The sequence below is a fragment of the Marmota monax genome, unplaced genomic scaffold (genome assembly GCF_021218885.2).
Source record: "Marmota monax isolate L192 unplaced genomic scaffold, Marmota_monax_Labrador192_F-V1.1 WCK01_AAM20220418_F8-fsc00042, whole genome shotgun sequence".
NCBI classification, from domain to species: Eukaryota; Metazoa; Chordata; class Mammalia; order Rodentia; family Sciuridae; genus Marmota; species Marmota monax.
Window position 1 is genome coordinate 7995454 of NW_026693008.1, and position 14726 is coordinate 8010179.

Consider the following 14726-nt stretch of genomic DNA (forward strand, 5'->3'; position numbering starts at 1 on the left):
AGGAAATAGATCTCAACAGCAGGTGAGGGAAACTTGCGGGGTGCCCACTCCATACCTTGGGAACCATCTCTCCATTTTCAAGATAATGAGACAGAGGCCCAGAGAGTAGAGTCCATCTCTAGGCAGCAGTCCCCAAATTTATGACTCTACCTAGCCTTTAGGTTCCAGGTTCCTATTCCTTTCCTGGGTGTCAGCTCCATTTGAACAACCAACAATAAAAATTAAAAAATAAATAAATAAATAAAAGATAAAGCCAGCTCCATTAGAATGGACTGACTTCCCTGCCTCTATACAACAGCCTTGCCCCAGGCTCCTCCTCTGCCCCATCCAAAACCTTCACAGCAATTCTATTGATTCCAGCCCCAAACAGATCTCATTCCTGTCCCCTCCTCTAATTCAGGGCTCTTTCAGTCAGACTCCTGCAGACTCCCAGGTGTCTGTTTCTGCCTTAGCTATCCCATCTCCTATTCTCCCTTAGCAGCCATACCGATCCCTTCTGATCTAGTGATTTCCATACCACAACTGGCTCCCCCAGAACCCTTAGATTTAACACAGCTTCCTCCTCACAGCCCACAAAGCCCTGACTCAGAGATGGCTGACTGGTCTACAAAACGGAATGTTTGGAATGTCTTGGGAAAGGACAGAGACTTGAGTCCCCACCCAAGAGCCAGACTAATGAGCTTCAAGAGATTGCCCTTGTTAGGCCTTTGGTACATTCCCATTAGGTTTGCTATCAATTCACGCTGTTGTCACCTCCTTCTTGGCAAGACCTCCAACTTCTACCTTAGGAAGCAGTGAGGAAAGATTGCCCTTTAAAATCTGACTGTCCTGCCAGGTGTGGTGGCACATGCCTGTAATCACAGCGATTCAGGAGGATCTCAAGTTGGGGGCCAGCCTTGGCAATTTAGTGAGACCCTGTCTCAAAATCTTAAAAAAAAAAAGGGAGGGAGGGGCTGGGGATTGTAGCTCAGTGGTGGAGCGCACCCCCCCACACTTTCATCCTCAGCAAGGAAACAAATAAAAAATAAATAAATGAATAAAATCAGTTCTAAATTTAAACTGCAGTTCACACACCTGAAAATGGAGACAGTAACCCTTTGGAATCACCAGAGGGTTATTGTGCCCAGTGAGCTATAAAGCACACATCACAAAACTTGGCACACATTAGGCGGGCTTACTATGTCAATGAAAGCTATTGTTTTCACTTTAAGGAACCAACAGCTGGGCGTGGTGATTCATCCCTGTAATCCGGAGGCAGGAGGATCAAGAGTTCAAAGCCAGCTTCAGCCAAAGTGAGGTGCTAAACAACTCAGTGAGACCCTGAGCAAGCACAATCAAGATTGGTGGCCGGTCGCGGGGTGCACGCCTGCAATCCTAGCTGCTCGGGAGGCTGAGGCAGGAGGATCGCGAATTCAAAGCCAGCCTCAGCAACATCGAGGCCCCAAGCCAACTCAGTGAGACCCCGTCTCTAAATAAAATACAAAATAGGGCTGGGGATGTGGATCAGTGTTCGAGTGCCCCTGGGTTCAATTCCCAGTACTCTCCGCCCCCCCAAAAAAGAACCAACATCGCTGTCCAGAGTCCAGGCTCACTCTACAGCCTTAAGTCCCCCATCACTAGTGTGTGTGCAAGCACTACTTGGTGCCCAAAGGATCCCAGCACCCGCAAGGGGCGGCCTCTTAAAATCCCTTCAGCCTCACGCCATTGCGCTCCTCACAGGGTGACTCCCAGTCTGCTCAAGCACCAGCAGTCAGAGGCGTGTGCCCTGCGTGCATCCTGCGTGTGCGCGGCCAACCCGGGCGGATAAAAGTTGAGCCAGCCGCAGAGGGAAGACAGCGCATCCTACTCCACCCCCGCCGGGGGCTCGGCCCCGCGGCCGGTGGGCGGAGGGGCGGGCCACGCAGGCGCCGCGCCCTGCCATTGGCCGCGCCAGCGGGGGCGTGGCCTACCTCGTCTGCGGCCGCTCTGTGTTGTCATTAGGCGACGGCTAGAGGACACGGTCAAGATGGCGGCGGTATCGGGGCTGGTGCGGAGACCCCTTCAGCAGGTAGGCAGCGGCTCGCGGCCCCCGCGACCCTGCGCGACCCATGCCCACCCAGCGACCTCTCTGAGTGTCCTTCTCTCCCCCGCCCCAGGTCTCCGGGATGCTGAGGAGGCGCTTTCATCGGACCACGCCGGCCGCCCTGCAGGTAACTCGCGCGGGAGCTCCGCAGGGCCTGGAGGGAATCCTTGACCCGGGACCGGGTCTGGAGACGCCGGGGTCGCGCCTGCGCCCTAGCTGGTCCGCGTCTCGGAGATAAGTGGCCTTCGCAGGCTCTGGGGGCCGCGGAAGGACGCATCCTGCGTGGGGCTCCTGCTGCCTCTATCGTCGCCGGGCACTAATCACACTGGCTTGTCGCCCTGCGAGGCTGGTTGGGATCAGATGAGCCATCGAAGAAAACTAGTGGCTTCCTCTATCAACCCCACCCCCATCTTTCTTTTTTTTTCTTTTTCATGTGACAAAATATGCTTGACATTTACTCCTTTAAAGTGATAATTGAGTGGCATCAAGTACATTCATCAAAAAAAAAAATATGCAACCATCACCACCATACATTTCCAGAACTTTTTTTTCATTGTCTATTTAGAAACACCATCCACTCCCCGATAATACCTTAACCACCACCACCCCCTTGTAACCTCTGTTGTACTCTGGGTTTGCCTCTTCTAGAACCTCACGTAAGTGGAATTCATTTGACCTTTTTGCGCCCGGCTTATTTCTCTTAGCACAGTATCTTCAGGGTTAATACATGTAGGATACAACAGAATGTGTTTCCTTACACAGTCTGAATAGTATCTGTTGTGTGTATACACTTATTTCATTCATTTATGCAAAGATAGGCATTTGAGTTTCCACCTTTTGGATTTGTGAGTAATGCTGCTATGAATGTTGTTGTGCAGGTATATATTTGAATCTTCCTCTCAGTTCTTTAGGGTATGTACCTAGCAGCAGAATTGCTAGAGTGTATGATAATATCCACCACCACCCCCTTTTTTTCTTTACTAGAAGTTTCTGCCATGCTTTGTATTAAAATAACACCTTAATTCAAAGTGTTTGGCAGTGCCTGGCACCTAGTGAGTGCTCAATACTTAGCCTTAGTTAAGCTTCCCTGATTTTCTCTGCCCCTTAGCCCTCTTAACTGCAAACAACATGTACATCAAGAAAAGTATTAAGGCTGGGCATAGTGTCATACACCTGTAATCTCAGCCACTCAAGAAACTGAGGCAGGAGGATCACAAGTTTGAGGCCAGCCTGGGCAACTTGGCAAGACCTGTCTCAAAACATAAAAGGGCTGGTGATATAGCTTACTGATAGAGCACCCCTGGGTTCAATTGCCAGTATGGCAAAAAAAAAAAAAAAAAAAAAGTTCAGTAAGCTTATAACTGACATATCCAGTTTAAGATAGCAATATAACTTATTTAAGAATTCTTGGAACTTTTAAGGAGAAGCCTGTTTTAATTTTATGTTTCGTACCGTGTACAGCCTAGGTAAGTGTAAAGGAAGAGAATCTCAATGGTATTCTAAATAATCCTCTAGTATATTGATAGTTTTTCTATTCCTGTGACAGATGACAGTTCGCGATGCTATCAATCAAGGTATGGATGAGGAACTGGAAAGAGATGAGAAGGTATTTCTTCTTGGGGAAGAAGTTGCCCAGTATGACGGGGCATACAAGGTAACCAAAATCAGTGAAAGTTATTCAGAACTGAAGTGACCCTTCACCCCAACATGTGCTTAAAAGTAATGGGTTCATCTCTTAATTGTAGGTTAGCCGAGGCCTGTGGAAGAAATATGGAGACAAAAGGATTATAGATACTCCCATATCTGAGGTAAGCCCTCCTGTAGGAAGTTGATCTTTGAAGGGCATATCTATCTGTGTTTCCTATCCTGATTTTTTAAATCTTTGTCTTAGGCTTGTGTTTTACTTTACAGATGGGCTTTGCTGGAATTGCTGTTGGTGCAGCTATGGTATGTAATAGGCTTATCCAAAGAGACTTCTTTTATTAGGATCTTTTAAAAACATTGCATGTTGGAGGAAGGGAGAGGTTGTTTGCCACTCTTCATTGCTGTTTCTATTCTTTTTTAACATCAATGTTTTTGATTTGACAGGCTGGTTTGCGACCCATTTGTGAATTTATGACCTTTAATTTCTCCATGCAAGCCATTGACCAGGTTATAAATTCAGCTGCCAAGACCTACTATATGTCAGGGGGCCTCCAGTGTGTGCCCATAGTCTTCAGGGGGCCCAATGGTGCCTCAGCAGGTGTAGCTGCCCAGCACTCACAGTGCTTTGCTGCGTGGTATGGGCACTGCCCAGGCTTGAAGGTGGTCAGCCCCTGGAATTCAGAAGATGCGAAAGGACTCATCAAATCAGCCATTCGAGATAACAATCCAGGTCAGCAGAGTGACCCCTGTGTCTCTTTTTGAACTTTAAAAAAAGAAAATGAAAGCTGGGGACAGTGGCACACATCTGAAATCCTAACGACTTGGGAGGCTGAAGTAGGAGGATTGCAATTTGCAGGCTAGCCTCAGAGACATAGTATAGCTTTAAGCAACTTAGTGAGGCTCTTTCTCAAGATAAAAAAAAAAAAATTGAAAAAGTTGGGATATAGTTCAGTGGTGAGGTACCCTTGGGTTAATTCCCCAGTATGAAAAAAACTAAAAACTCCTTGCATCGAAGGAATCATTAAAGGCCTCTACTTAGGATTAGATATATCAAATACTAATGATTTATAGATAATAGATATGGTAAAGATAGTAAAGAATGTAGTTGTTTTTTTAGTTCCAACTAAAATGGGAGCAGTTAGGTAAAGGTGACATTTACTGCACACTCCACAATACTGTCTTAACCGCAGCAGATAAAATTATATTGACCAAACTACAACTGTAATGACATAGACCATCCTTAAGTTATTGGACATAATAGAAACAAGGCTTCCTAATAAACACAGTGAAACTTTTCACATGATAAATGATGTTGTCCATGCATTTTTAGTCATTATGTAGTTAGTTAATTTTTGCTTAAATATTTATATTTTGCAGTGGTGGTACTAGAGAATGAATTGATGTACGGAGTTCCTTTTGAATTTCCTACAGAAGCTCAATCAAAAGATTTTCTGATTCCTATCGGAAAAGCCAAAGTAGAAAGGCAAGGTAAGACTATGCATTTAATATACATTTAAACATTATTTTTAATCCAGCCCCTTTATTTTTTTTAAGTCAAATGAAGTCTAGAAGGTATTGCCATGTATTTTGACTAAAAAGTAAAGGTGAGCTTAGGTTAAGAATGTGTGGAGCTGGGGACGTAGCTTGGTCGTGGAGCACTTGTCTAGCCCGCACAAGGCCCTGGGTTCATTCTCCAGTACCACAAAGGGGGGAAAAGGTATGATGTGTGATGCCTGATTTTTCATACAGTTATGCTTCTCAAATCTCAGTCCAGTAGGTGTGTATTTCATTTTTAGGAAGGCGGCCACATTCCTTGGCTCACTGGAATGAAATTGAGGACTTGACAGATGAACAAGAGCCACAGCTAACTGCAGACTGGTACCGCATCTTTATTCTCAACCTGACCTCTGACCTGTGACCATTCTGTTTCAGGGACACATATAACGGTGGTTTCCCACTCCAGACCTGTGGGCCACTGCTTAGAAGCTGCTACGGTGCTATCTAAAGAGGGAATTGAATGTGAGGTGAGTGGACATTCATTTGCTCTTAAGAAATCAGAAAGCCTCTTTAAATATAAGACCTAGAAATGGGAGTTTGAGTTCTGTAATAGGTTAGTTGGTTGTAAAATCTTGCTTTGCCACTTAGTTCTGTCTCTCCTTAGACCTAAGAACCAGCTTGCTTATCACATAACTTAGCTTTTTACCACTCAGGTTCTAGGTCTTTTAGAATAGTACTTGCTTTCTCAAGACTTAGCCTTTGGGGCTGGTCTTAGGCACAAACTCAGAAATTAATGATTCTAACTTTCTCTGTAGGACCTGTGCTTACTATTTACACTTGGGCAAGATACATACTCCACTTCTCATCAGCTATAAAATGAGGATAATGTAAATACTACTCCATCGTGGGATGGCTGTAAGCATTATACTGAGTGTAGGGCCTGGTGCATGCTAAGCTCTCCGTGCAAGTTGGCTATTATTTATTTTGCCAAGATAGAAGTTAGAGCTGAGGAGGAAAAATGAATTCTATATGTGAACAGAGCTGCTGAGAGAAGAGATTTTTGCTTTAATTACAATTTTCCTTTTACATTTTGTACATTCATTAACAAGAAACAAAAAAAGGAAGTTGTTATTATAGGGTCCAGGCTATCTTTGTGCTGCAGTGCTTCCATAAAGCGTATTTATTATACTGTCTGTTTAGGTGATAAATATGCGTACCATCAGACCAATGGACATTGACACCATAGAAGCCAGTGTCATGAAGACAAATCATCTCATAACTGTGGAAGGAGGCTGGCCACAATTCGGAGTAGGAGCTGAAATTTGTGCCAGGATCATGGAAGGTATTTCAGAGAAACTGGTTCTAGAATGTAGTCAAGCTATAATAAAATTAAAGCCTTAATTCGTACTGGATAAAGAAAGAAAAAAAACTAGGGATGGCCAAAAGACTTGGCGATTCAATTTGTCATTTTGGCATTTTTTCCTTTGGGTAAGTGTTTTAAAAAGCAAAGCCAGAAACAGTTCCCCACAACTAGAAATTCTTCACCTATGTTTTCTTTTCCTGGGTAACCACATCTCTGTGTTAAAGTGGGTAGTAGTCAGCTGGCTTCTGTCGCCTCTCTCAGGAAAGCCTGCCTTCTCTCCTAGGCCCTGCATTCAATTTCCTGGATGCTCCTGCTGTTCGAGTCACTGGTGCTGACGTCCCTATGCCTTATGCAAAGATTCTAGAAGACAACTCTGTACCTCAGGTCAAGGACATCATATTTGCCATAAAGAAAACATTAAATATCTAGTTTGTACATGAATATCAAGTCACTGAGATTTACTTAAAATACTTGTTGGGACTTCACCTGGATTGTACTGTAAGACCTTACAATTCAACAAGTTCTCTCTAAGGCAGCAACAGGTGTTTTGTACTGGTGGGATGTTTGAATGTGTTTGAATGGGGAAGACTCCACTCTTCTGCCCTAGACTCCATGCTTTCACTGTTACGGTTGTCCTGTTCTTTGAATGCATTAATGTAAAATTTTACCTCTTTTGCTAGAAGGACAAGGTATGAATGTGGCATAGTACTGATGAAAGTTATATCCAAAAAAGATAACTTATATGTATAAATAAAGTGTATAATCTACATTTACTGTTTGATTGTTTTGATAAGGAATAAAGGAATTCCTGATTATATTTTTTATATTCATGAAATGATTAACGTGGGTGGAAAATTCAAAATTCTTTACGAAATTAGCCATGCATATTGCATTGCCTATAATCCCAGCAACCCAGGAGGCAGAGTCAGGAGGATAGCAAGTTTGAGACCAGCCTCAGCAGCTTGAACCTTAAGCAACTTTGTGAGATCATGTCTCAAAATTAAAAATAAATAAAAAGGGCCAGGGATGTAACTCAGTGGTAAAGGGCCCCTGGGTTCCACCCCCAATACCCAAAACAAAACCCAATGCTGCCTCTTGTGGTGGCACATGTTTGTAATCCCAGCTACTCAGGAGGCTGGGGCTGGAAGATTACAAGTTCAAGGCTAGCCCGGGCAATTTAATGTCTCAATTTAAAAATTAATAAAAGGTCTGGATATATAGCTCATATGTAAGAGTGCCCCTGGTGTCAATTCCTAGTACTGCAAAAAAGAAGAAATTGATGCCAAATGGAAACAAAGCTGGTGTACAAAATCATTTTCATTTTTGGCAGTGGTGTTCCTCTGGTGCTGGGGATCAAACCCTGGGCCCTGTGCATACTAGAAGCTCTGCCACTGAGCTCTGGCCCAGCTCCACATTGCTTGTTTTTATTCAGTATATTTAAAACTTTATGTAAAACAACAAAGCTGACTTTAGAAGGCCCACAGCTACCATCAGGAACAGATCACCTAGACTCCATCACACTTGGAATGGGATCTTGTCCACACACTCTTCAAATACCTGATTCTAACAGGTTCCTTTTAAAATGAAGACAAAATTTATGTCAGGTGTTTTTCTCACTACCAAAAAGACATTGTCATACATTACCCTCATAAGTTGAGATGGAGAAGATAGGTTTAAGTCAGTTAGTGAAGAATATTTAAATTATCTAATGTCGAATTTAAATACTAAGATGTAAATAATGATTGTTAGTTCTTATTAACAAATGATAGGACACAAAAGAATAAAGGCCGGATAGGTAGGAAGGAAACTTTAGATATACTGTGTTAATGTAAGCTTTATATTTACAAAAGATGCTGTAAAAAGTTCTCATTTGAAACATGTAGCCAAGCTCCAGACAACATGTTTTTCTTGACTTGGTTTATTTTAATAAAAAATACAGCTGAACATTTATCACAGATTACATGAAACTATACACAATGACATTCTCTCTGCATAGTAACCAACACTGATGTGTGTACTTGAATTTTAAAATGGATTATTTATAATCCTTTAAAGTGCAATTTATTTAAAGGTTTAAGCAAATCAGGATAAAAGATTTCTAATAAATGAGTAACATTAAAAAAGATGATATGTTCAATAAGTCTTTCAAAAATCAGAATTGATTTATATAGATGCCAAATTTGCTTGTGTTATAATAACAACCACCCAGATGACTTTGCTGTTGAGGACTACGCAGATCCTCTAACTAGCTAGCAAGAGCTTTTTTGTGTCTGTTTCAGTACATTCTAACTAAAATGAACTAGGAATCCACAGAGTAGTTGTTCTCACAGCCCCAAGTTCTACAGCCAAAATGGGATTCCTGGTGGAGCCTGAGACTGTTAGGAACTCCCCCATTTTATTTGAGGGAAGAAAAAAATGTGAAGAACTCAGTGGCTTCTCTGACTCAACAACATAACTGTGCTTTGGGCCACAGTATTAATGTCTGAGGTGAAATAAAAGTAGCAGAAATGGGAATTAGCTAAGAAATAATGAGACAATGCTTCAGAGAAAATAAGCTATGAGAGGAACATTTCTGATGGGGTAGGAGGGATTGCAACAGAAAGGCCATTCACTATGGTGACGGAACATTGTCATTGCTTCTGTCTCTGTCCATTTCCTTTAAATAGTGAAAATATTGATTCCAATATGTGGCTGCCCCCAAAAGATGTCCATTAGCAGACTACCAGACTCCTTCACAATGCTGACAAAGGAACAACACATTTCTTAAGGCAGCAACGCCAGCTCCACTTTATTCTATTTGGAGGACGGCTCCCTCCTAACAGGCCTCTTAGCCGAGCATCTGCAGAACAGTGTGCGGCTGTACTGATTCCTCAAGGGCTCATCCAGGAAGAAGGGTCTTTAGTGGGTAGGAGTGGGGCAGACATGAATTCTTCCCTCAGTGTAAACAGGAAGCCTCAGCCAATCTTAGGAGCACTGTGGTCACAGGTTTCGGTTTTTCTCAAAGTTCCCTTTTGGAAATTCTGGATGGAGCTGAGCAAGGCCCCTCGGCTCACACCATTCACAGCCTGGGATGAGAGCTGTGCAGGCACCTCTGTGCTCACAGGAGGCAAGGGAGCTGCTGGCGGTGGAGGTGGAGGCGGAGGAGGTGGAGGTAATGCAGATAGCCCTGTGGAGGCAAGGGGACAGTCAGTATCCACCTCCCCCCCAGCCCTGGGCACTGCTGCTGCTCAGACCTGGGTGGAAAGGACTGAGGGGAGACTGCAAATGTTCTCCTCAGAGGGATCAAGATACCCAGTACTGTACCACTCTCTAAAACACTGAACAGAAAAGCTGAAGCATCAAAGGGGAATTAAGATTGTCATTTGCCTCAAATATCAGATGAGAAGACTGTTGGAACAAATATCACAGATTACATGGCAACATACACAATGACATTCTTTTTTCCTTTTTTTAAATTTGAGAGTGGGTCTTGATGTTGCTGAGCATCTCACTAAATTGCCAAGGCTGGCCTCAGACTTTCAATCTGCCTCAGCCCTACTGAGTTGCTGGGATGACGGGCATTGGCTACCATGCCAGGCCACAGTGATCCTTTGTCTACATAAATACGGTGCTGATCTCATTTTCCAAATTTAAGTAATGGTACCAAAAGAAGAGTTCCATCAGCCACTTTAGCCAGGTATGGGGCAGCCCCACCCATTCTGAGTTAGATGTGTGATGCAGACATCTTTCTGCACAGCACTGAGCTACCTGAATGCCAATTACTCAAAGGGATGACTAGTTCAGTGGTTCTAACGTGCAGTATTTTGACGGATGTGATTTAAAATAAAATGATAAACCACTGAGGATTCTCAGCAAGGAACCAGCACCTGCTGGGTTATGCATTCCCCGAAGGAGTCTGTCTTGAAGAGTCATTTTCTACTGGGTTGGGTTAAAGAAATATAAAACACTAGTGATTGTGAGCAGTGTAAAGCAAGCACTTAAAGGGGTCTCTCCTTGGCAATGACATTCTCAGGGAGAAGTCTCTTGTCAAGTGCTGTTCTTTCCACGGTAGTCCAACTGAGGAACTGAATGGAACTGTACCTAGACATGCATCTCTGTGGTGCATCAGGAGGGGCCAGAATGCTGAGCTCTACTTGGCAAGGAGGGGAAGCTAGACAGGTATCTAAAACATGCCCACCTCTAAGGCACATGGATATTTGCAACTTGAATTTCATATTTTTGAATCAATGAGTGAATTGTTCTCTCGGGACAAAATAAATACTAAGTACAGAAATAGCACTACCTTACAGAACTTTCCTATGCACAGGGTTAGTGGGTTTATGTCCTGTGAACCTGTGTCTCCCTGGAACTCTACTATTTATTGCTGCCCTGTCCTCTACCCCTGCTAGGGCTACAGCAGGGAGACATTCTGCTGGATGGCTCCCCACACTGTGGTGAGCTACAGTGAGAACAGGAAAGACACCTGTATGGATGAATTTGTATGGATGAATGGCTTGGGGTGACCCAGAAAATATTCAAGTTAGCATATCCTTCCCACCAACTGTGACAGGCAACAGCTGAAATCTTGTAATTCATAGAAAACCACTTACCTTCCTTTATATCTTTTACCCCAACCTAAGACAGTTAAAATTGAAGAATGACACAAATACATACACCCATGCTCTGCAGCCTTGGGATTCTCAGTGATCAATACAAATAAAGATTAAATACAGACAAATGAACAAAATGTAACTTTCATTGATCTATTGGATAACAACTAATGCATGAAGGGCAATTACGTTCTGTGCTGGCGTCCATTGTGGGAAGATGTTCCTGACTTTATGTCACAGGGTTATAAAAAGGGCTTTAAACCTGAAGTGACTGTTGAGATGAAAAACCCAGGTGGAATGAGAGTGTGATGGAAGTGTTCCTCTGAAGAGGACTTCTGGACGTGACCAGTGAAATGCCAGGAGAAGGGAGCCCTGCCCGCTTAGGTGCCAATGCCCCCTACCAGACACTCTCACCCAGTGGCCAGAAGAGAGGACTCCAGGGTTTCTTCCTTTCAGCTTTGTGCTCTGACCCCTGGCAGAAGAATCACTGCAGGGTTAAGAATGAGAAGACAGAGTCCGGCAGTCCAGAACTGGCCACCCAGAGACTGGTTATTCCTGAAGCCCAGGATTCTGGAGGGCTAGAGACGGGACTTGGGGAATGGGCTTATAGGTATGGCTGGCCATCCTGGCACAGAACAGAAGTGCCTGGCCTCACAGGGAACCAACCCTTAACTTTGGCCTCTTTGTCCAACATTGACATTAAGAGTGTAAATTACTACCAGAGTTTGGGAGTTGTGGGGGGAGTTCAGTAAATATATCTTCATTTTCCCAGGAAAGGCTGAAACTTGCCATTTTGATCACTTTGAAAAGGTAGATATTGGAAATAAACAGACTGTTGAAAGTGCTGTGGGGTGATTTGTGCCTGTAGCAAGGATGCTAAGGGCTGTGTGAAAGGAGAGCTGCCCACCCACCCCTATGTCTGCTCACAGAGGGTCAGACCGGCATCAAAGGGCCACTCTTCCTCACTAGGCCTGCAAGAACTAGGTCTTGATGTATACAGTCACATTCACGGAAGGCCAGAGCCCACATTACCAGCTCAGAACCCCCTCTGCAAGGGGAGGGGAGGCCTAGGAGTCAGAGGTCAAAACAGAAGGAGGCAAACTGCACTCCAGGGATTGAGTCTTGACAACAAGTTACATCTATTGTCCCTGGTCTTTTCTTCTTGCCTTTTTAAGGTCACAAGCTTCCTTTAAAGGTCTGTTGGGACTTAAGCTACAATATACTGGTAACAATGGCAGGGGTGAGGTGTGGATGGGGTTCAGGAACTATGAGGCCTGTGACAAACCTAGGAACAACTGCCTGATGTGTGCTCCATGTCTCAAATGCAAAAGCTCCTCCTGCAAAAGGTCCCAGATAGTCCTTTCCCCAGGTGACAGAGTAGGCTGGCCTCACGTTATGCATCTAGGATGGGAGATAGTCAGTCCTGATCTCTCCCAGCTCCCTTTCTCTTAGAAAAAATCTCCAAGACCAGTTACTCTACCCTTCCTGAAATCCCCTCCATCAAACTCAATGGGAACCAGGCCGTCCAGTAGAGGAAAGTACAGGCTGCTGCCCCAAGAAAGTAGGTGAGACGTAGGGAGGAATGCCATTCCAGAAACACCCTAGACAGCCTCATGGAAAGGACATCTAAATCCTCTGTCCTCAGGCCAATTTTAGCAGAGGGTAATTTACAGGTCTCTGTGGCTGAGTTCCTTTCTGGTCCACACACATAGGTGGGAGGCCAAGTGGCCACCAGACCACTCTAAAGCCTTACCAGACTACCTACCACTCTCAGGAGAGAGTGGAGAGCCCCAACTCCTGGTCCCCAGGTCTTGGGAACCACCTTCACTTTGACCTCAGGCAAAGAAGGAGGCTATTCCTAGGTCCCGACTAGAGAATTTTTAAGGATGCTTTAAAAAGAACTGTTCCCGACCATCATCAGTTACGCAAGCCAGTAAGCTGTCTCCCTGGAACCCCAAAACCCTACATCCTTTTCCTAACACCTTTTCCTCTAGATCAGAGTGAGAAGGGACCAATATTTCTGTAACAATAGGACTTTGAGAGTCATGGTTTCCAAAATTAAAATACATCAAAATGCCATGCAGTCAATTAGCAGGTTTTAGAGCTGTATTTTATAACGAAAATCAGAGTGAAAATGAAGACTTTTGAAGGTCGTGATGGAAATGAAATGAATATAGATGAAGTCATTTGGGTGCTTTTTAAAGATGCTGTATTTCATTGAAATGTTCCAGTAAGGACACAGTCTCAAATCTGCTCTCCCACGTGCTCATCACCTTAGTGATCTAGATACTTTGGGTTCTAGTCACATACAGAAACAGAGCATCTTTAAAGTTAGAGAAATTAGCATAGCTTACTTTACCGAAAATTCACGTTCAAAATGGTGCATGCTCTACTGAAAACAGCAAAGAGAAAGAAAGAGAGAGAGGACACAAGTCATTATTCAGGTTTTAGTGTCATTTAATCAAACAGTAACAGACAGTAAAATCAGACAGTCTGAATCACATGCTAATTAATCTCACTGCAAAACTAGGAGATGCTCAAATTAACCACAAAATGCCCTGGTTTTTAAACCTGATTGTGACCCTTTTAGGACATGGGAAATCTAGTAATAGAGCAATCAATGAGTCACTTTCCTCTTCAGAGTCTTTCTCTCCTGAGCCAGTTAGGTGCTATTTTTATTTCTTTATAAGCACAGTGCTCACTTCAAAAGAGCCAGGGAGGTTCCCGGCCCTGAAGAGCATCAGCAGTGTACTTCATTCTATTTCCAAACAAAGACCGAGGGGAGGAAAGGAAAACTCTGCACTTTTTTATTTTATTTTATTTTTTTGCAAGCAAGACTTGAAGTGTCTAAAATAGAGACTTTCTGAAGTTGGGAAGAGAAAAAGCATAGGGCAGGTCCAAGGTGAATCGCCTGGGTGGGAGGCCTCCCAGGCAGAGATACGGGTCACCTTCCCTTGGTAAAGCATGAATAAGGCAAGAAAGGAAGGAAAGAAGGAAGGGAGGAAAGGAAGAAGAAAGGCAAATATTTTTCTTGTCTTCTTTTCAACTGATAAGTTTCCAGTTTAATGTGAAGGATAATGGTTTTCCAGAGAGGGAATCCCAGAGTTCCTAAGGAACAAATTCCATACACTGCCTGGAGGAAAAATCCCCTCCCTGGAGGTGGACCAGGAACTAGCACCCCCTGGGCGGTACAGGCTGACCACTCACACCAGGATGGTCTGGAAGACACAAAGGATGCTGGGAACACCTGCCCACCTCTCCTCCCCATTCTAGGAGAGTACTCTAAGGAGGAGGTCATATACTAGGAGCTGGACTTGCAAGAGGAGGAGGAGAGCTGAGAATGGCCACAGCAGGTGGCAGCAGTGGGCAGGAGAACAGAGTCAACACGTGCTTCAGAGTTTGGCTGCAGGGCAGCCCTGCTCATCCCAGAGAGTGCGCCTTTGTGTATGTGTGGTTTCTGAGAGACAGACAGACCATTCTTATGGCCAGACACAGCAATTTTGAGTCTACAATGAGGTTTTAGGCTTTGATTTGATTAAGTAAATTTTAGAAATTTCAACATTCTAAATAA

At 44.0% G+C, this 14726-nt stretch overlaps 2 protein-coding genes across 9 annotated transcripts in view; one reads left to right on the forward strand and one right to left on the reverse strand.

Annotated features, from left to right (window-relative positions):
- Window positions 1-1943: 1943 nt before the first annotated feature.
- On the forward strand, window positions 1944-7383 carry Pdhb (pyruvate dehydrogenase E1 subunit beta). Its single transcript, XM_046452991.2, has 10 exons — window positions 1944-2047; window positions 2136-2189; window positions 3609-3716; window positions 3808-3870; window positions 3974-4009; window positions 4151-4436; window positions 5084-5194; window positions 5639-5730; window positions 6404-6545; window positions 6850-7383. Exons 1-10 carry the CDS (start codon window positions 2006-2008, stop codon window positions 6993-6995), a joined length of 1080 nt encoding a protein of 359 aa, XP_046308947.1. The 5' UTR covers window positions 1944-2005; the 3' UTR covers window positions 6996-7383.
- Window positions 7384-8466: 1083 nt separating this feature from the next.
- The window catches only part of Pxk (PX domain containing serine/threonine kinase like), a 75631-nt gene continuing 69371 nt past the window's right edge, over window positions 8467-14726 (reverse strand). For 2 of the 8 annotated variants that reach the window (XM_058582102.1, XM_058582101.1), the window contains exons 18-19: window positions 13515-13544; window positions 9595-9732 (exon numbers count right to left, since the gene is read on the reverse strand). In XM_058582102.1, the coding sequence (XP_058438085.1) occupies window positions 13528-13544 (17 nt within the window). In that variant the 3' untranslated portion in view covers window positions 9595-9732; window positions 13515-13527. The other 6 variants (XM_058582100.1, XM_058582099.1, XM_046452985.2 and 3 more) reach the window with 3 other exon arrangements.